This window comes from Lissotriton helveticus, chromosome 12, assembly GCF_964261635.1.
Source record: "Lissotriton helveticus chromosome 12, aLisHel1.1, whole genome shotgun sequence".
Taxonomy (NCBI): Eukaryota; Metazoa; Chordata; class Amphibia; order Caudata; family Salamandridae; genus Lissotriton; species Lissotriton helveticus.
In genome coordinates this window covers 454,075,788-454,098,351 of record NC_136073.1, presented here as the reverse complement: position 1 = coordinate 454,098,351, position 22,564 = coordinate 454,075,788, and the positions used below count along the sequence as shown (strand labels likewise).

The window sequence follows — 22,564 nt, the reverse complement described above, 5'->3', positions numbered from 1 at the left end:
AGAAGTGTCCATCATGAAGAGGTTTCTGGCTAAACACCTCAGGGATAACTTTTCAACTTTAAGGAGAGAAATGAAGCAGGACATTCAAGAGCTGAATGGCCTAGGGAAGAGGGTGCATTCACAAGAACAGTTGGGAGATGTAAGAGATAAGGAACAAGAATACTAAGTTTCAAAGAGCCCAGGGTCTTGAAAACGACTTCAGGCAGAATAAAATGCAGATTCAGGGAGTATCAGACGGCACAGGAGGGAGCAACATTGTTAGCTAGGTACAAAGACTGTTTAAAGCGCGTCTTTAGGATTCTAGCTCAGAAGATATAATACTAGCTGGAACACACCATATTGTGTTACGTGCATCGTAGGGCTGTCGACCACCGGACATCTTCATGAGGATCCTTGTATTTCACCAGAACGAGAAGATCATGCAAATACTAAGGGAAAGAGGAGAAATTGTCTTTAACCCATTTGCAGCGGCCGCGATTCCGCGGTAGTGTGGCACTTCCGCAAAACGGGCGAGGCTGCGTCGGCCGTTGGACGTGCACAGCACTACGAAGGTAGTGCTCGCAACGTCCAACGGCCGACGGCAGCACTTAAGGGGTTAAAGCCATTTAGTTTACCAAGATTGTCGCTTATCATAACCTTACAAAAAAGCAGAGTATTGCGACTGACACTGAAGCATCTCAGGTCCCACAAAACAAAATGTAAGTATGGTCACTCCTTCTGCTTGATCTTCACCTGACACGGCAATTATACCAGCCAAGATCTGTAGCCGAACAAGGCAAGGTCTTAATTCAAAACAAATCATAGGGGGTTTATCACCAGCAGGAGGATGATCCGCAGCTCCATGGTTTGTAACTACAAAAAGATAGAGGTAAGACTGTTGCTAGAACAAGGATGAGCTAAAACCAGCATCAGCAATCAGCTAAGAAAGAAAGCAATTCTAGACCAGCTGAAAAGCAGTGCGCACCTGTGAAAGAGCAGTGCCACCAGAGACTGGACACCTTAGGAGAAGACTTAGAATAAATTTGGATCTTGGGTGGTAGCTGAAATTAAAGAACCCCACACACTACAGTCAGAGAACTGCGGTCAGCTTGTGCTTACCAGTACTAGGGCTGCCGGGCCTGGCTGAGTGAAGCCTCTTACCTTATAGTGTTGGGGTCCCAAAGAAATAATACCCCCACTTTTCTTCTCTGGTCACACCTAGCATTGTAGATGACAAGAGCGAAGTCCCCCCTCAAAATAAAACTAAACAGCGTTGGTCCCTGGTACTGTCGCTAAGCACTTCGGGCCTGTAGACATGATGGATCACACGACCCCTGGAGTGCGCCACGATGCTGCTACTTGTACAAACATGATCCTAAAGGCAATTGCGAACATCAGACAGGCTCTAGCAAAATTTTAGGAAGTTTGGTTAAAGCAACATCTCCCAAAGGCCCGGTTTTGTACATGCTTTATAAGTGAAAGAGCGCATGGGGCGTTGGACGTTCGGTCACCTCCCGGGGAATCGCCACATATGTTCGTTGCTAGTTTCCTTAATTTTACAGATGTCAACACTGTGCTGCATTCGGCACAGCAGGCGAACTTTGACCCTAAGCCCACAACATCCTAATCGTCCCTGATTCACAATCAAATCGTACAGTGGCAGTGATCCTTTGATCTGGTGAAGGGAAAGCTACGGGCTATGGGAATGCAAAACATGTTGCTCTTCCTGGCAAATTTGAAGGTTTTGTTCCAGGATAAGGTCCATTTCTTCGAGTCCCCGGAGCAGGCCTTGTAGTGGGTGGAGGAGTGTCTCAGGCTCCCTGGCGACCCGACTCAGGAAAAAGGAACTCCAGGTCTTCACTGAACTCGAAGAAACAGCGCAGACAGATGAGGCGTTGATCACAACTCCGGTAGTTCAGGAAGACTAATCAACATACAGATGGGGCAGAGGGCTGTGTCCCCCGGGGAGACACATCAGTCTCAAGGGGAGGCAATGGCTGACAACAGGGGTCGAGATGGAGAAGAGTGACTATATATTACCTGTAGCTCACTTTTGTTTCCGGCATTGCTGGCCTGGAGTAATACATAGTGCCCTTCCGCAGGGCCTGTAGCTGCCGATGCTGGTGAACACTCTAAGACATGGAGTGCGATGTGAGAGCTTGCAGCAGTAGACTTCTCTGCGGGGTGGCGGAACTTGGGGGTCGCTTGAAGAGGGTATCCTTCCTCATACTGTATGATTATTCAACACACCATATGGTTCTTCTATGCTTTGCCTTCTTTTTGTCTAGGGATGCCATTAGTTAGGGGTGAAACCCTACTAGCAAGTGCTCACCATGCCTCTTACCTCGATTTAAATTTTGCTTCAGAATATGAATGTTTTGGTTCTATAAGAGTGATGGATTCTCCAAGGGTGGAAGAATAGGGTGGGTGGTTGTTGGGGGAGGGGTGGGAGTTTGGGATTTGTTTTGGGTATGTTGGTTTTCTTGTTATTGTACATTAGAAAGCAGCAACACTGACTTTTCCTCAGGCCACTATCCTTCTTCACTGATGAATACGAAGGAGCTAGTGAGCGAGGACTTAGTATAATATACTGGAATGTGAACGGGCTGAATATTAAAATGAAACCGGGCAGTTGTGTTATACGTAAAGCATCACACCCCTGAAGTCATTCTTTTACAAGAGACTCATTTGTTGGGCTCACGCTTTGGATTTATAGGCAGACATGAGTACATACTGGTATACCGATCTGGCTGACAAAGGGATCCAGAGAGGTGGCAATCCTCCTATGGGAGAAATTCCTCCTTACAGTACAGCAGGTTTATACAGGTGACTTAGGACACCATATCATCATAGCAGGAAGCTGAATGGTTCTCCTTGGTTTATTGTGAGTGTGTACATCCCTCCCAGTCTGATCAAAAGTACATTGACCACACTAGCACAGCTTCTATCTAGCACAACCATACGAATGATATTTATAGGAGACTTCAACTCTGTGGTGGACCATGCACTAAACGCTAGAAACCCCTCACCTGCATATCGTACACCCCATTTCAAACAGTGGATATCCACGAGGGGCCTAATGAATGCCTGATGCTATCACCATGCTTCTGACATGCAATATTCATATTACTCCCCTGCACACACATCAAATTCCTGAATGGACTACCTACTCACACCAGCTATGGAATGTCTTAAAGTAACTGCAGCGGCCATTCCTCCCTCAGGGCTTTCAGGCCACTCCCCTATATAACGCCGTCATTGCAGCAGTCTGGGATCGTGGCGGTTGAATGCCTGGTGGTTGTTAGAGGACACCTTTTCGGAGTCCCTTCAAGCCAAAAGTGACGAATATGTTACGATTAACGCGCCTTTCGATTCCTCTGCCAATACTGTCTGGGAAGCTTTCAAGTTAGTCATTCGGGGGTCCAGCTAGGTGTCGCATCTGGGGGATACAGGCAGGAAGGAGGAGGGACATAGTAGAGCTGGAGCGACACATTTGGTTGTTGGAAAGCAGAGGGTTTGGCCCGCAGGAACAGGATCTACAGTGTGCGCATTATCAGGCCTGCCTGACATGGAAACTAAAGCTCATTGATTTAGCTCTAGTGGCATGGATGTTCCACCAGAGCAAGTTGTACGAACAGGGTGACAAAGCAGGAAAATTACTATGTTGGCTAGCCAACTGTGAATCTATACTAATATAATAAAGAGAGAGCCCAAACCTTTGAGGCGGGTAATCTCAGGAACCACAGCACCAATCACAACACCCAATACAGCGTTGGAAAGGGCAGTTGCAGCAGAAGGACATAGGCTATGCAGACGCCCACCATATACATTTAAAAGGTAAAAGATCCGTGCCAGCAAAGCAGTCCCTTGTGGGCATGTCTGCGTTGTGCTGTAGGCGTGTGCTGGGGGCGTGACAAATGCTGGGCGTGTGGTACGTTCTGCCCTTCATGCCATGTCTCATATCGTGTGCTAATCCCACCCTGCTCCCTTTAAATACCCCTGCACCCCATAATCATAACCCAATCTTACTCCTTAAAATACCTCAACACCCTTGAACACTAACCCATCTTAACCCTATAAATATACCCTGTATCCCAAACCCCAAACCTATCCGTAGACCCTAAAAATACCCCTGTACCCCAAAACCCAAACCTAGCCCTGAACCCTATAAATACCCCTGTATCTGAAAACCCAAACCTACCCTTGAACCCTAAAAATACACCTGTACCCCAAAACCCAAACCTAGCCCTGAACCCTAAAAATACCACTGACCATACAGGGAGGTGTACAATCCAACCATGTGTTGCAAATTGTCATAGACCTTTGGCACCGGAAACTGTGTCAATGTTGGACAGATCTCTCGATGCTGTCAGGAAAGCAGGGAGGAATAGACAGGTTCAACATGTCTCATCAGTCCGTCACAAATAGTAATAGAACATCAACAAGTGAGAAGAACCTAGGACATCCAGCACAATAGCAGAAGTACAAAGGATGCATCAAGCAGATAGGGACCAGGGTTATTTCTTCTGAGACAGGAAAAGAGGTTTGATCAGTTTTCGATGCACTTGCAGTTCTTACAAACTTTATTCTCAATTTCATGTGTCTTGTTTCTCTTACAATGCTCCTAACTGCCGGAAGTAGCAAAAAGGGGGGATTTCTTTTCCACAGAGTATGCATTTGCCCAAGGACAGTATCTCACATCTATCTCCAGACAAAGATAGACAGAGGCAAATTTCCTAGCTCAAGCTTCTAATGTTAAGCTTAATGTGACAGAAGTCTTGCAGATTGGCTACCATGGCTTGAAGGTGTGTATATCTGAAATGTAGCCTTCCTCTCTATTCAGTATTGGAGACCTCAGAATAATGTCCAGTACACTTACATTGTCTGGCCTCTGAGAAGCTCCTCATGTGGTAAAGAACTAGCTCTATACTTGTTGAGGTGCCCTACTTTACATTATAGCAAATGGTGCAATGATACCATGCCCATGGCAGATCTACCCTTGCTGAAGAGAGTGCCAAATATTCCAGAAAAAGCAGCAGGATTCGTGGATGATTGCCCGATTCTGGAATGCTTCAAAGAAACTGTTGCACGCTTCTAAATCAATACTCTTACCCATCTCCAGCTCATAAACAATCTATACTAATATAATAAAGAGAGAGCCCAAACCTTTGAGGCGGGTAATCTCAGGAACCACAGCACCAATCACAACACCCAATACAGCGTTGGAAAGGGCAGTTGCAGCAGAAGGACATAGGCTATGCAGACGCCCACTATATACATTTAAAAGGTAAAAGATCCGTGCCAGCAAAGTAGTCCCTTGTGGGCATGTCTGCGTTGTGCTGTAGGCGTGTGCTGGGGGCGTGACAAATGCCTGGGGCGTGTTGTACGTTCTGCCCTTCATGCCATGTCTCATATCGTGTGCTAATCCCACCCTGCTCCCTTTAAATACCCCTGCACCCCATAATCATAACCCACCCTTACTCCTTAAAATACCTCAACACCCTTGAACACTAACCCATCTTAACCCTATAAATATATACTGTACCTCAAAACCCATACCTATCCCTAGACCCTAAAAATACCCCTGTACCCCAAAACCCAAACCTAGCCCTGAACCCTATAAATACCCCTGTACCTCAAAACCCAAACCTACCCCTGAACCCTAAAAATACACCTGTACCCCAAAATCCAAACCTAGCCCTGAACCCTAAAAATACCACTGTACCCCAAAACCACCCCTGAACCCTAAAATACCCCTGTACCCCAAAACCTAGCCCTGAACCCTTAAAATACCCCTGTACCCCAAACCTACCCCTGAACCCTAAAAATACCCCTGTACCCCAAAACTCAAACCTTGCCCTGAACCCTAAAAATACCCCTGTACCCCAAAACCCATACCTATCCCTAAAAATATCCCTATACCCCATAACCCAAAACTATATCTGAACCCTTAAAATACCCAAACACCCCAAAACATATACCTCAGTACTCCAAATCATATACCCATACTTACCTTATCCAAACATTTTTTTTAAAAACATGCTTTTACCATTAATGCATTTACAACGAATTTCGTTGTAAATGTATGCGTGGTAAAAGCATATAAAATGTAATGCCATGCGTTATAATGGCATTGCGGAGTCATGGTACTTTCGTAATGAAAGTATGCGGAGTGATGGTATGCGGAAAGAAAGTTGCTGAATAATGGATGTTTACCCTCCCCCGGTAAGTACATTGGTGGCACGGCGGCCCACATCTCCAGCAACATACTCATATTTTTTCACCACCCATTAGAAAAATGCACAGGTCTCTCTCATTAATGGCCAGCACCGACATACACTTTTAGACACACCTCCCGCCACAAGTTCTAGAATTGTGAACTTTAGAGCTGGGGAGCTACGTTCGAATCTCGGCATCAGCTCAACATCCTGTGATTCCAGGCAAATCGCTTTGTCTCCCCGTGCCTACCACAAATGAATGTATTCTTCTGTAATGTAAATTGTGCTCATGCCATGTTGTCGAGTTCGCGCTATATAATATTGCAAGGAAAAATAAAGTAGGGAAACTCGAGTTCACAAACTACTGAACGCGCACTCTTAAGTGCATCAGCAGTGCACTGTGAATCGGAGCGTTTCACAGGCCTGTCACAGATAAGAAATGCTATCAAAACGAAATCCTACAAAACAATATACTACTGGCCTGCAGCAATTCATACCCGGACAACGTCGGGACGGGCTGCTAGTATAGTATAAGAATAGTTACGGCCATTCGAGAGGCAGCTGTCACATTGCACATGACCCCCACTGACATAGCAAAGGCATTTGCTACTTATTACAAAGTTCTCTATGCACATGTGCAACCCCCTCCTCCGTTGGAGACACAGAACCCCATCATTAAAGATTTGCCCATGAAGAAATTGTCTAGAGAGGGTAGAGGAGACCCTGACCTCCCAATCACATAGGTGGAGATTTGGGAGACTATTGAAGCTTTGGCCTCTGGTAAATCTCCAGGTCCTAACGATTTCCCAGTAGAGTTTTTCAAGGAATATGCCTCATTGATAACACCCTACCGTAAAGCACTCTTCGACAAGGCCTATGAACGGTTGTTACTGCCCACAGATTTAAGAGGTGTGACAATTTCAGTGTTACTCCAACCATCTAAACCTCCTGACCCTTTTACCTCTTATCGCCACATCTCAATTAATACTGAGGGAAAAATCTTAGTCCAGCGACTGGGCACAGTCATCTGCTCAAGGATACATGTAGACCCGAATGGGTTTATGACCAACAAGGGCACATCACACTGTCTCCAGCGCTTACATCTAATCCTATCCAGATCTGGGAAAACAAGAGGCTTTATGGCCTTCCTTTCCTTAGACTTTGTAAAAGCTTTCAACACGGTACACCAGCTCTTCATGTGCCAAGATTTGGCAAAAATAAATTGGGCTCCGTGTTTCACCTGATTAGTTGATACACTGTATACACTGCTGTGGGCGCAGGTAAGGGTAAATGGTGTACTATCAGCCCCTATCCTGATTGAAAGGGGTAACAAACATGGATGCCCTCTCTCGCCCCTATTGTTCGCCCTGGTTATAGACCCATTGACTGAATGGATCCTTACAGATGTCCGGATTACATGACTATGCTGGAGTGATGGACAAGAAGGCAGAATATAATTATATGTGTATGATCTCCTGCTCAACTTGCAGGACCCGGAGAGCTCCATATCAAGGCTTATGGAAATACTTGATATATACGGATACGCCGCGGGTCTGTGGGAGGACTGGGCTTAATCAACCTATTTTCCTAATGCTGGAGGGGGCATCAAACCTAGATGTTCTGCAATTACAGGTGGCAGGAGATCATTTCAGATACTTAGGTATGGAAATAGCCATTTCAGAAACTTGAAATTGAATGTGACTACCCTGAAGGGTCGATGAAGCACGAATTTCAATCATGAGAGATTGTCTCCGTGTCAATGCTGAGGAAGGGAGCCCTGTTTAAAATGATAATCCTCCCCAACTGCTTTATGGCCTTCAAAACTAGCCACACATATTGTCACCTAACTTTTTCAGAAATATTCAATCGATGATATCGGATTTCCTATGGGAGGGGTGCGGCGGGGGTCGACTAATTTCCCAAGAGTCTTATTCATGAAATGTCATCGATCTCAATATGATGCCTCTTTGGGATTGGCAGATGTCCAGCTCTACTACTGGGTAGTACAGATGCTCTCAATTAAGGATTGGTTTTCTGGGTATAGACTTAGCTCCCTGCAGAGATTATCCCTGCTATGCTGAAATCGATCAGGAGTTATGGTATCCTTTCAATGGCAACCCCACTATAGCATGGTAGATGCTGCACCTACAGGGATTTGGCGGTGGGACCCGATTGGTATCTCAGTGCTCGGGGATGTATGGACCCATAACTACGTTAAATTCTTAACAGACCTTAAGGCAGACTTCTCCCTGCATACACCTCACAGTTCTATCGCTATCTTCAGCTGCTGCATGTCTGGCGGAATGTGAGCATCGGTTGGGGGAGCACCCAGACAATCATTCCCTAGAAGACAAACTGGTGCTGAATAAGTTTGAAAAGAAGTGCATTTCTCAAATTTACGGAGCATTGATACTCCATGCCTCTGACACCCTTAAACAACTCTGAAATGGATGGATCCTAGATGTAGGTGACTTGGACAAAGATGGCGGAAGATAGGCCATGATGATCTTGCGGGGTCCTCTAGGTTGCGCCTCATCTAATTTAAATATTTGCATAGATTCTATTGCTCACTGACATGACTCTGGCGTAAGGGTAGAGTTGGATCCCCCTATTGTACTAGATGTGCAGCTCACAAGGGAAATTTCTACCATTTGATATAGTTGTGCCTGATCATAAAGAAACACTGGGAAACCATATGTGCAGAGTTGGGAGAAGTGATTGGTCATGCAGTTCCTGTCGACCCACAAATAGCGATACAAGGCTTACCAAAGGAGTGGGAATGCCCTCTATACATGCTCGTATTTGTAGTTACGGGGTTTCTGGTTGCAAAAAGGGATGTAGCAAGACATTGGAGGGATGTTGAGGCGCCTACATTGACGGAATGCACTAGGGGCATGGATCGTTGCGCCAAAGGTTAAGGAACTTGTTTAAAAGGCACAGGGGCCAGACAGAAAAATAAGAGGTTATTGGAAGGTTGGTGGAACTATTCACTAGTTTGAGGCATTTCTTTGTTACCATGTTATGTGAATAAGATGTCTCCCCCTTAGAATGTGATTGTCCCAGATACTGACTAATGTACTGAATATGGAATGCTGTTTTTCTTAATAATGTTGGATAATGTTACTGATTGGAAAAAACAATACAAAGATTTCATTTAAAAACAAAGTTTCATCTGGCCTTTCTAGGGCATTAGGTGGGTCAAAAAAGATTCCCTACTTAAGTGTGCCCATACTCTCCATTGATGATCGCCCAGATTCATAAGTGTATCAGCATTCAATGTACAAGGGATCCTCTCTTGCACCTTTGGGTCATTAATGAGAATTTTCTTCCTTGTTGGTTCACTGTTAGATGAGGGCTCCTTGAGGGATCTCCCATGCATCCATCCATAGTAATCCGCCTCATGCAGACCACTGCCCGTCAACTTCTAATTTACTCATCAGGTTCCACAATGGCCTAACTGCTAGGTTCCCTTGGGCTTCACATGTTAGACTCCATGAAAACAATATATCCTCTTTTTGGATCCCCTTTATTGCAGTGGCAGTTAACCTGGTGCATGCTATACACACGTTTCGGGTTCTTTTCCTGGTATTACTCAATTAAAAAATGTCTTTGTCATTAATCTTGTTTCGTTATTTTACTCCGATAACTGAAGGCTCCGGGCCCCACAGACTCAAATCAGCCCACATCTCGCTGCAAGGTACACTGTGCCCGATATATTTCCACCGGTGACTTATGCATTATCCAACTCAACTCAGTTGTCACGCTACATTTCTTTCACCATTACCTGTGTAATACTGTTCCAGTAGGGTTTAAGAGGTCAGAGCTAGTTCCTGGCTTGATGTTTGAGCCTGGGTTATCATGTCCTCTACAATTTACAGGCTCAAGAATGTCATCTTAGCTGCCTCCTGATTCAGTGGCTTCTACCAGGTGGGGGTTGAGGAGCCATATATAACCCTCTAGAATACTGTTCTTCCTGTAAAGGTGCTAGCATTGTGTTCACTGTCATCCACCATCATCTACTGTTTCCGGTCAGGCCAGGCACCTACTGAGAAGGCCTGTCTGTAGGGGTACATCTACCAAATTGTTGTGGAACCGAATAGGTGATGCGTCGACAATGTTTAGTGCCAAGCCACACTTTCCCAATCTGAAATAATTCTAGAAGATTTGCATAAGAAAGTTTCAATATTCTAATTTAATTTTAGGAAACCCACTACTTTGCTGACATAAATTTATAGTGTCAGATTTGAATATTCATGATTGTGCTCATCAACTTTGGTACCAAACAATAGAGCGGGTCCCTACCAAAAAGTTCTAACTTCAAGCTTCTTATTTTTCTCTGGTACTGGCCTACTTTATATGGATATCAGGAACCACCCCCTCGTTTTGACCTAGTAAACGGTTTCTCGACCTTGGGAACAAATACACATATTTGAGAGAGTTTTCCTGATTAAAGACTTCTGTCACGTAAGCCTTCTTTTGACATACCGATAGCAAGCACCTTGTCCTTTTTGGCAACCTGATCCTGACTTTTATGTGGCCTGTTTCTAGATAAATGATCAACCGCTACACCCTTGCCTTTAAGTTCTCAGAATCACTCCTCTTGTTTTACTCATAGAGGAGGTTTTCACACTTTATCTAGGTTTAATTACTGAATAAAGAAAGCTCAGCAGCAATAAATTAATTCCCATTCGGAATTCCCGGCAGCACAAAGTATAGTTACCTCTCCAATGTAGTTAGCACACATTTCATTTTACCATTAAAGTAGATTTTGGATGAATATTAAAAAAGAACTTTTAATTAAGATTTTTTGTATTTTCCTAGCTAAATTGTAAAAATAGACTTGTATTCAAAGTTGGGCTTGCCCATAGACAAATGCCACCATATTTAAACATTAAAACAGCTTTGTGCCGCTGTTCCTTATAGGGACATATTTTTCCTTAATATGTAACATGTTCTACTTCTATACATTCATTACCTAAAACTGTGGGGTATATGCCCAGTTAGATGTGACCTACATTATGTTTAAAACTAGTTTACTGCAGTGTTTAGATTGCAGCCTTCTAGGCGACAGTGTTGAACCCGGACCGGAGCCAAACATTTCTAGTCATTTGGTTCATTGATCTAAATGTACACTCCAACACTTGGTGTTTAATTCACTTGCCACTGATGGGCTTCTTGTACCAAATTACCCACAGCATTAGTGGAAAGTTTAATAAATCAGTTGGGTACTGACCTCATGTTATAGGGGCAGAGCACATGCAGAGTGATGCTAAAAGGCAGTGCCACAGCGCCCGAGCTATAATGCATGCAAAACCCAAATAATAAGAAAGTGAAAAATCAAAGGAGACCCCTTACATTGAGACCAGTTATCTTCTTCGCTAACTTGGTCCACCCTATTGAAAAGGAAATATGTGCAAGACATGAACTCCCATTCTGAAAATCAGAAACAACAAGTATAGCAAGGGTCTGTCTCAAACCCAAAACCTTTGGTCAGAACCACTTTTGGTTCATTTGCCAAGGTGGCTGTATTAGGTAAAATGTCTTATGCCATCCAGACATCAAATTACACTCCAACAGCCACCATAAAATGGCGACAGCTGTTAGTGTAAATGTAACTATAGGGTAACCTAACCGAATTGTGAAACTAATATAGGGTCCATTCGAGAGAAAACGGATACCTGCCAATGGGACAAGAACTCCTCTCAACCATGCTCACATTCCGGTGATCATTTTCTACACATTCAAACTGCATCTACACTCCACATAAAACCACAGAGATCTTCAAGAGCATGTGTACCTGCTCATCGCCACCCTCAATCCCAAGAAATATTAGAAGCAAACAGTAGGCAGCAGTCACCAGTGCTCACATAACACCCAAACAAGCACTGATCATCATCTTGGTGGTGCAGCAGGCTGTAGGCTCGGCAGACTGCAATTTCATCAGGATGATCAGGTTCCCAGGCTGCAGCACCAGGGGCTGATTCTTCCATCAAGCAGTTCAGTAACTCATCTACCTCTTACAGCCAATGATGCGTAGACCTCCACAGGCAGCTCTTCTTTCCATGTATCACTGCTCCTCATCCAAAGCCCAAATAGCTTGCAGGTACTGGAAAACCCAAATTTGGACTCGAGTCTACTGCATCCAGTGCCCCTGTGGAGGTCCAGTGTCAATCCAGCCTCCAACCCTCCAGCTCCATGGTTCACGGATAGTTTAAAAGTGGAAAAAAGCTTATGCAAAAAACTAGAAAGACAATGGAGAAGAGATTACGATCCGGCCAAGTATAAGATAGCACTTAATACTTATCACCGATCATGTAAAATTGCCAGGGGAAACTTCACCAAAAACACGATCTTAGAAGCACAGACTCACTCTGGGACTCTTTTTAAGGTCCTTAAGAATCTAGCTGGTGCAGCAGCCCTACCTGAACCTCCTATCCTATCATCTACCCAATTCAACTGCATTGCCAAGTTCTTCCATGAAAAAATAGCTACGATATATGCCAATTTTACATCTAACAAGGATGGTATTGATATTAGACCCCCTATACCTCCTTTGGAGGATCAACGAGAGCCTCCTAGGGAACAAGAAATTAGAACATGGCAACCAATAGACGATGTAGCCTTTAGAACGGCTTTGAATAGCATAAAATCAGGTTCACCCCTAGATCCTCTGCCTGCGCACGTCCTTAAACAGTTGGACACTCCTGTCTTGGAGATACTGAGAGCACTACTAAATACTTCATTAAAAGAAGCTGTACTACCTAATGACTGGAAACACGCCATGGTAGTCCCCCTACTAAAAAAGGCTAACAGCGACCCCGAAGTGTTCTCCAACTTTCGTCCGGTATCTTTATTACCGATTATGTCCAAAATACTAGAAAAAACATGTTAATAAGCAGCTATCAGAGTATGTCATTGATAATAACCTGCTGCACTACTCACAATCAGGCTTCAGGAAAGGTCACTCCACGGAGTCCACCCTACTTGGGGTCACCGAGGTCATACGCCAAGAACTTGATGCAGGAGGCACGGTGGCACTCATCCTTTTGGATTTGAGTGCCGCATTTGACACCATATGCCACACAACCCTCATCAAGCGCCTGGAAGACATCGGAATTAGAGGGAAAGCCCTAGAATGGCTGGAGCAGTTTCTTTTGCATCGCACTTATCAGGTCTTCTCAAAAAAATAACCGGTCAGAAGTACACATGTCCCCCTATGGAGTGCCACAGGGCTCCATTTTGAGCCCCCTCCTTTTTAATGTATATGTCACTCCCTTAGCCAAAATTGCTGAAGAGATGGATCTTACCATTTATTCTTACCCGGACGATACACAACTTGTGTTCTCCCTTACATCCACAGAAAAAGCAGATATCTCTCCCCTTCGATCTGGACTACTCAGAATGGCCAATTGGCTCCATTCTAAAAAATTAAAACTAAATGGGGATAAAACAGAGCTATTAATTTTCGGCAATCAAAAAAATCTCTGGGGCCCAAAGCACTGGCCCGCCGAAATGGGCGCTACCCCGGTCGCGGTGCACTCCGCACGCAATCTGGGGATAATAATCGATGACAAGCTGTCCATGCGGACACACAACCAAAACTGCCTCCACATGCTTTCTCATCCTTAAATGGTTGAGAAAAATATTGTGGCAACTACCAGACGGGGCTCAGAGGACTGTCATACAGGCATTAATTACGTCTAGATTAGACTACGGTAATGTCCTATTTCTAGGAGTTACGAAAGGCACTCTGAATCAACTGCAAGTAGTCCAGAATTCTGCAGCCAGAATGCTCCTTAAGCTCCCAGGACGCACGAGGATGACAGAACATCTAAAACATCTACATTGGCTGAGAGTGACTAGCAGAGTAAAGTTTAAAGCACTATGCTACATGCACAGGATTAACTCTGGTGCAGCTCCGGGGTACCTATGCAAAATGGTCCAGAAATACCTACTTGCGCGTAATCTACGGTCAATGAATCAAGTAAAATTCATGGTGCCGAGGGTAAAGAGGACTCGACTAGGAGGTCGCTCTTGCTCCTTTTTAGCACCTGCACTGTGGAACTCATTTCCCCTCCAACTACGGCTAAAACCATGTTATCTAAGCTTTCGCAAGGGAGTGAAATCATGGTTGTTTAATCAATAATGGCCCACTGCTTCCTTCCTAGGAATACTGATCCAGGGCGCCGGGAAACCCTCAGGGTAGCTGTTGCGCCATATAAATGCAATAAATAAAATAAATAAATCCAGACTGACCTTCACATGCTGAGCACACTGCTTTCTCCATATAATAAAACAACTGTAGGATAATCCCTATTATGATAGTGCCTAGCTGTACATTCAGGGGATCCAAACAATATTCAGGAGACTGATTGTGAGCATATAAAAAGGCCAAAGGTAAACACCTGCAAGGACCTTCAGCAGATCATGGAATATGCAAGACACATCTGGAAAATGGCCATAGAGGTAAAATACTTGAAGAAGTCAAAACTTAAAGAAAACTGAAATAAATAGGAACAGAAAGCCAGCTTTAATATTCGAGTGCTGGTGACAAGGAAAGCTGGATGTGTATATTAAGGAGTTGTCTAGCAGCTGTGTTCTGGTAGAGACCGGAAAGCGCTAAGAAGGTGATGACTTGTACTTTTTAACCACATGCGCGCTGCGGTTTTTCCCGCTGAAGTTTTTAAAACCCCGCGGTTCATGACGAGCTCAGCTCGTCATGAGCGCACGACAGGTAAAGCTCATGACGAGCTGAGCTCGTCATCGGCGCAGAAGGGGTTAAAGGAACTGTAGGTGAGGGATCCCATGATGCAGAAAGTTCCATTGGTGACTTGATTTACTTTTGCTACAGTGAAGAGAAAGGGATTTATAAATCACCCCTACATTATTTTGTTGTGTTACAGGAGTTAGTATGGACCAAAGGAGCCACGCATGGATGACATTGAGCAGCTACAAACTACTCGGTCCACTGGTATATTTTAAATTAGGGTACTCAATGAAGATTAAAGAGCAATTTTTAAAATATAGGTTAGGAATCCTGCCAGCCATACCGCACCCCCTACCCTGGCAGAGAGAGAACCACGGGAACTCATGCAGGCTGTGTGGGGACGGAACTGAGGATATAAAACATCTAATATGCTCTTGCACTAAATTAAAAGGGAAAAGAGTAGGCCTACTAAAAGCACATTTTAACGAACAAGGGATTCAAACCCGGAGACTGGCTGTGATTGCTTGCTTCGATCACAAGGACCCGCAGCTAAATGGGAAGTTAGTAAGGTTCCTGTTATTAATAGCATCTAAGCAAGGATCAGCGGCACCCTGAGCAAGTGCAAAAACTATATATGGCTTTAGCCTTCATAACCACAAACTGTGAGTACAGATGTTGGACTGTCTCCAGTACAACGCAAATGAGGGCTTCTCTTATACCGGTAAACCTTCCGTTTTTAGAAACGCATTTCTACCTTTTTTAATATAGAAGACTTTTACCAATGTGTATTTTTTTAATGGTGTTAATTAATCAAAAACAATACATTATTTACTTACTTACTTACTAGTGTGGACCAGATGGTTGTTGGGTGTTTGTTAGTCCATTACTGAATGAGAGTATCTCTGTCCTCCTCCTCCTCCTCCTTCTAGTTATCCCTATTTATCAGCCTCCATAATTATTAATAATCCACCCCTTAACCAGTGTTTTCTAAGTCTGGCAAATAATAATCAGACATTCAGTGTTTTAATTTAATCTCCTAAATCTGTTCCAAACTGACTGTGTAACATGTTACAAGAAATGATAACAAAAGTTTTTAGAAACAATATGTTCCAAAATTTTGAGCCCACCAAAAACGCTTAAAATAGTCCTAATGTGTTTCTTTCTCAACAGGCATATTTGGATCATTTTAGCCGAGCCCTGCACCATGAATATGCTTCAAAAGGAATCTTTGTTCAGAGTTTAACTCCAATGTATGTTGCCACCAACATGACGGCATTCAGTGGTACTCTATGCAACTCACCCTGGCTGGTCCCCTCGGCATCAGTGTATGCCTGCCATGCTGTTTCTACGCTTGGGATATCCACAAGGACTACAGGATACTGGTCCCATTCCATCCAGGTAACTCTAGTCTTGCCTTCATTTTACTTTCCAAAGGCATGCATATGATTCCAAAATCCCTGAACCTATCCCAGGTAGGTGTACTTGTGCATGTAATTTATAGGTTCTCGTGGGTGTTGGTTCTACCTGACATACGTAGTAGATAGATACCACTTTACTGCAGCTTTGTGTGAATCGCTAATAACAAATATTTATGGCAAGTCATAAAGTAAATATTCTTGGCTTGATATAGGTCTAAAAGGCATAATTTTCGTGAATCCCATTGTTCAGTCGCAGATGGCCCATTCACTTTAGCCCCTATCTTTTTCTTGTGATCATTGATTGACTAAGATATCAAGAAAATACGAGTTCAGAAAGATACAAGAAAGCTTACTTTTGACTTAATTAAAATTAGTTTTTTCAGACAGAGAATGCACTTTGAGCATTTTTGCTCTCTAATAATGGAGAGATTATTGAGGCTGTGTGTCTTAAACCTTTTATGATCATTTTTGTCATTTGTCATAGTGTCACAACATAGATTGAAATTTAGACCTGCTTAATACCATTTTGCTTCTTTTCAGCTTTAAATTTCCTGGATGCAAATATTCCTCTGCATGCTGTGTACATTGCACATCTAGGTAGACATTCCATTAGAGTGCTCTCCCCTTGACATTTCTTTAAGGTGACGGCTGTTTGCCAGGTTTACCTCAAACAGCTTTGGTACTTTATACTCGAGCCCAAAGGCTGTGCAAAAAAACAAATATGTGTGCCATGTAGGGGAACTACAACTTTTTGTCCCTTCCAGTGGCAGCAAAATTGTATAGGAAAACACTTGAAGAGACAAGGACTCAACTTCTTTGGCACCATCTGGTGTTCAGGTATGATTTAGTCGCAAGGAGAGCCAGTACTTATATGAATATGTTTGGTATTTATGCATCTCGAACCAGCCGAACGATAGCGCAGTGTGGAGTGTCGAAGCCAAAGGTAGTGTAAGCTTATTATAGAAGTGGTAGTCGATTTCTAAGAGTGAAAGTGGACTGTTACTTCATCATGGCGTAGCGTTCTTTAAAGAGGTGTGTCTTCATCTCTTTCCTAAATTGGAGCAGGGTTGGCGCAGTCCTGATGAAGATGTGGAAGTCAATAGTACTAATAGGTCATATTACAAATTGTACATTTGCAGATGTTCCCAAAACAACCTATAGGCAGTCATCAGGTTGCTACCCCCTGCAAAAAGAGGGATGGATAGAGGAATTTGCCTTCCCAAATATTTCATCTTTTTAGGTCTCGCCTGAGCCAGCGCATGCGCTGTTCTGGCGAAACTTTTAGTTAGTGGGCTTCTAAAAGCCGACCACAGCTTTTTGTGTGGCCTAGAGCGTGCGGTTATAAGCACAGTTACGTGTGCGCCATCTGGATTTCCTCGCATCGCTCGCGGGCACCCTTACAGCATGCGATCAGGCGCCATCTGACTTTCCTCTCGCTTGCACTCCCAAGCGCCTCGCTTTGCCTCTCCCCACCCACAGAGCATGTCTCACGGCTGCGCGTCTTGTTTTACTTTGCGTCTTGTTCACCTTTCCTTTGTCCCTGCGTATCTCACATCTTGCTTTTCCTTCACTGTTTCTTATTGTTTGCGTAGCCCCCACCTAATGCCAGCACCTTCTCTCTTTTCCTTTCGCTTTCCTAACCTCTCCTTCATCCCCATTTTGATTTTTGCATCCATTCCTCTACTGCATTCCACCTCGGTTTTCCTACTATTCTGGTTACTCCTCTCCTCCCAAACCTACTTCCCAACCCTTTTGCCATCTTGGATTCCCTTTTGCCTTCCCTCCACTCATGCCTCACCTTCTTTTCACAGACTCAATCTAGTCGGCTTTCCTCTCGCTTGCTCTCCCAAGCGCCTCGCTCCGCCCCTCCCCCACCACAGAGCACATTTTGCGGCCGCGCGTCTTGTTTTACTTTGCATCTTGTTCACCTTTCCTTTGTCCCTACGTATCTCACATCTTGCTTTTCCTTCACTGTTTCTTATTGTTCATGTAGCACCCACCTAATACCAGCATCTTCTCTCTTTTCCTATCGCTTTCCTTACCTCTCCCTCATCCCTATTTTGATTTTTGCGTCCATTCCTCTACTGCATTCCACCTCGATTTTCCTACTATTCTGGTTACTCCTCTCCTCCCAAACCCACTACTCAACCCTTTTGCCACCTTGGTTTCCCTTTTGCCTTCCCTCACCTTCTTTTCACAGACTCTAATCTAGTCGATGTCCACCATTCCTCCCTCGTTTCTTACCTTAGCTCACCATGAACATTCCCTGTTATGCCCCTCGTGCCGCACTCTCACACCTCCCTCCGTGCTCACCATGTGTCCCTGATGAGGCCCTTGTGCCGCACTCACTGCTCCCTCATTTCTTACCTTTGCTCACCATGATCATTCCCTGCTGCGCCCCTTGTGCTGCACTCACTCCTCCCTCAGTCCTTACCTTTGCTCACCATGAACATTCCCTGCTGGGCCCGATTCACATTTCGGTTTGCTTTACACCCACAAAGAGCCATTTTTGCAAGCGTGAACGAACTTAAGCAACTCTCAATAGCGGGTTTTACACTTGTAAAAGGATTACTCAACAGGAAAATGTTCGTGTGATTAAGTCAACAGACGAAGGCGTTTCAGGGGGGGAATGCTTTCACAGTTCCTGGACTCTCACAAATGCTGCTTATTTATAGGGATTTACAATCGTTTCTTTTCCTGATCCATTCCTCTCCTGTGAATAGAGATTTACCACTGTTGAGGGAAGGAGTAAGTCTCTTTCCAGGGTAAGAATGGAGCACCCAAAAAATTGGAGAGGTTTAAAAAAAAAATCGTTCATCAACAGGGCAAAATATTTTCCCTTTAATTTAAAAATAAATAAATAAATAAAATAAAGTTATATATGTATATACACCCAATTGTACACCATTCACAAATGTTGCCTTGAAATATATCTGAAAACCTGCTTTGGCAAATCATTGTGAATTGGAAATACTTGGAAATGTGAGGTCCCAAACTTGTGTGTATGTGAGAGAGAGAGAGAGAATATATTCATGTATTTATTTATTATTTTGTGACTCTGTTCCTAGCCACACTTTCAGGCTCGCTCTCGGGTGCCTTGCCTTTACCCCTTCCCCCTACTTCTCCTGATCACGCAGCCCTGCTTTCCTGGCCTGGGGCGGGCAGGATGTTGCAGCCAGGTATTGCCTAGCTAGCACTGGTGTCTGCACAGACCTATGCTCTTAGCACTTCCTGTTTTTCTGGTGTTCAGCAATGGCCACACTCAGCTGTGCTGAATAGGTGGGTGTGCCTCACTGCTCGTCTGGACGCTTCTTGGGACTAGCCAGTACACCCTGCCTGGTTTCTGTGACACGTGGCCGTCGCCCTAGGGACTTTGGCGACCTGTCATCCTTCATGTCTGCCACCCTCTGCAAGACTCCCTTCCCACCTCTGCCTTAATCCATTTATGGATCATTCTGGTTTCTCACAGTAAGAGCAATTTACTTCTGACGCAAGTCCTGTGTTATTCTGAGGGCGTGAAGCAGGGTCTCTTACTCAATAGGGAAGAAAGGCTGTGTGTTCTCCCGGGATGCGTGACGTCAGGTAAGGTTACTCAGGTCTCCATCATGAAAGGGAGGTTACAGCTCCGACTACAGTGTGTCAGGTGCACAGAACAGTTGTGAGCACACAGTACATCTGTGATGTTCAGTGCAGGTTTGAGCACTGCACGACCCTGATACTTACTGCTCACTACAGGGGTGCGTAAAGTACTTTTCTCTTGCTTATACACGTGAGTACCATATTTCTCCGGTGTTCACTACACCTGCGAGTACAGTGTGTCTCTGCTGCTGAGCAGAGGGTGTGTAAAGTACACCTCTAATGCTCAGTACAGACTTAAGTACACCAAGTCTCTGTGCGGTGAGCACAGTATCCCTCTGGTGTACAGTACAGGTGTGAGTACAGTATGCCTCTGGTCCTCAGTCAATGTGAGTACAATATGTCCCAGTACCTGTGAGCATAGTATGCCTCTAGTCCTCAATACCTGTAAGTATAGCATACCTGTGGATCAGTGGACCTGTGAGTACAGCCCTCGGTACCTGTGAGTACAGTGTGCCTCTGGTCCTCAGTATCTGTGAGTACAGTATACCTCTGGTCATTCGTACCTGTGAGTCCGTATGCCTCTGATTCAAAATACCTGTGAGCCACCACAGCATCACTCGGCGCCACGACAGCATCACTCAGCACCACCACAGCATCACTCAGCACTACCACAGCATCACTCAGCACCACATCAGTATCACTCAGCATCGCCTTTGCACTAGTACACCACCACATCACCATCACTCAGCAAGACCTGAGTATCATTCAGCATCACCTCAGCATCTTCTCCGCACCAGTCACCACCACCCCCACCACTACCACTTCAGCATCACTCAGCACCATCTCAGCCTGCTCTCGGAATCTGGCATCTGTTTATTCTCCCCTTGCCCCTGGCCGCTGCTAGTGTTATAATACAGGTACTAGTTCCCAACCTTCACCCTCCGATTGTTTATGCCCCCTTAAAAAAAGCTTTAACAAACAACCATTGGAATAGGCAGAAACAAGTTGCCAGCATTGCAAGATCAAAAGAAAACTGAGGACATTTTTGTATTGTAAATACTTTTTTTTATATGGTTGTACATACTGCCTTCTTGGTCATATATAAGGTAACAAAAATGCTTCTGACACTTTTATATTATAACTTTTCAGCATGCTGCACAGCAGCCACACTTCTCTACAGTACAGCTTGAAGACATTGGCAAAGTAAATAGTTCTGGCTAAACACTTATAAGGCACCAAAGGTGAGACCCATTGGTTATGCCAGTGCTTGTTTTAAAAAAGAATCCAGTGTCCCTTAAAGGGACCAGTGATGCAAAAAATAGTTTCCTGGAGTGTGTCCACTGCAGCTATGGAGTTGGACGCATAGCCAGGAGCTCCAATGTCAGTAAAGGCATCCTTCTGGTCATACCGAGCCCCATGGCCCTAAAACACAGTGGGGCTGGGAGGGTCTATAGGATGCACCCTCTGGGAGTTGTGGCTCCCTGGACGGATCTAGGGGCAGCGGTGGCTGCTTCATGCAAATGTGCCGAAGACATGTAAAATGGAGACCGCCAACCGCACTGGAGCTTAGGCCGGGTGTCTGCAGTGATCTAGATGCGGGCCACTGGGCTGTCTTCCCCGGCTCCAGACTGGGCGTCCAATTTAAGAAGAGGCACCAGTGAACCATTGGGAACCATAGGTGATGTTGGAGCGAGTCAGACGATCCTCGGACAGGGGCTCTGGGGTCTGCAAACGGGGATGCTGCCTCTGAAGGCCAGGTCTTGACGGGTGCCCAGCTGGACCTAGAAAACCACACAGCCATGGCCTAGTTGCCATCTGCGACACTAAGGGCTGAATGGAGCAAAACATAGAGGCAGTGGTGCCCAATGGGGCCTATTGATTGTGCACCACAAAAATATGTTGATGACAGCTCACCCAGCACCTGGAGCAGCACCCAGACCAATAGTGACCCGACTGCTCAAGTTCGGGGCAACATATTGCAACTTGCTCAATCTCATGGGCCCTGACAGATCGAGGGCAGCCTGTTGAGCATATACCCACGATGGTGCAGCACCAATGCGAACATTTCTAACTGTCAAAAGAGACCTGCGGCACCTCAACAAGAAATATGCCCTGCTGTTCCCGGCCCACCTCCAAGTTTCAGTGGAAGGTGAGCCCTACAAAGGCAGAGGCATAAACAGAGAGAGATAAGGTAGTCACGTAACTGCAGCATGGCCTCCTGAAGACTGACTGAAACTGGTGGGAGTTCCTTAACAGAGACTCTGGGAAGTCAGACAATATATTGATTGCCACAGGAGTGGACAGTGAAGACCTGACCCTCTCGAAGGTCACGCCATGATGGCAAAGTCACCTGAGACACTGGGGGGACATTAGACAGGCTCTTGAGGGAGTGGGGGTTGGAGATGACCTGGTGATAATGTGCTCCAACTAGAGACTGGGGAAGCGGGGCCAGCCATGCTGGGTCCCTATTTGAAGAGCTGGACAGGGTGGTAGGAACACAACTTTGGGTAGGGGAGGAGACATGTGCCTTGAGCTTTGGGGGGTGGAGGGGTTCTTTTATACTTGCAGCACAAGGTGGTTGGAGACTGTTGAGGGGTGCTCCAGCAACAAGATTTGGACACTGGGTAAATTAGCAGTGGGGACAAGATGAGATGACACAGAAA

At 45.0% G+C, this 22,564-nt stretch overlaps 1 protein-coding gene across 1 annotated transcript in view; it reads left to right on the top strand.

Moving 5' to 3' along the window:
• LOC144797816 (inactive hydroxysteroid dehydrogenase-like protein 1) overlaps window positions 1-22,564 on the top strand; it is a 78,532-nt gene that overhangs the window by 44,479 nt on the left and 11,489 nt on the right. Inside the window, exon 4 of the mRNA XM_078668614.1 lies at window positions 16,075-16,302. Coding sequence (XP_078524740.1) covers window positions 16,075-16,302 — 228 coding nt within the window. The remainder of the gene's footprint in view (window positions 1-16,074; window positions 16,303-22,564) is intronic.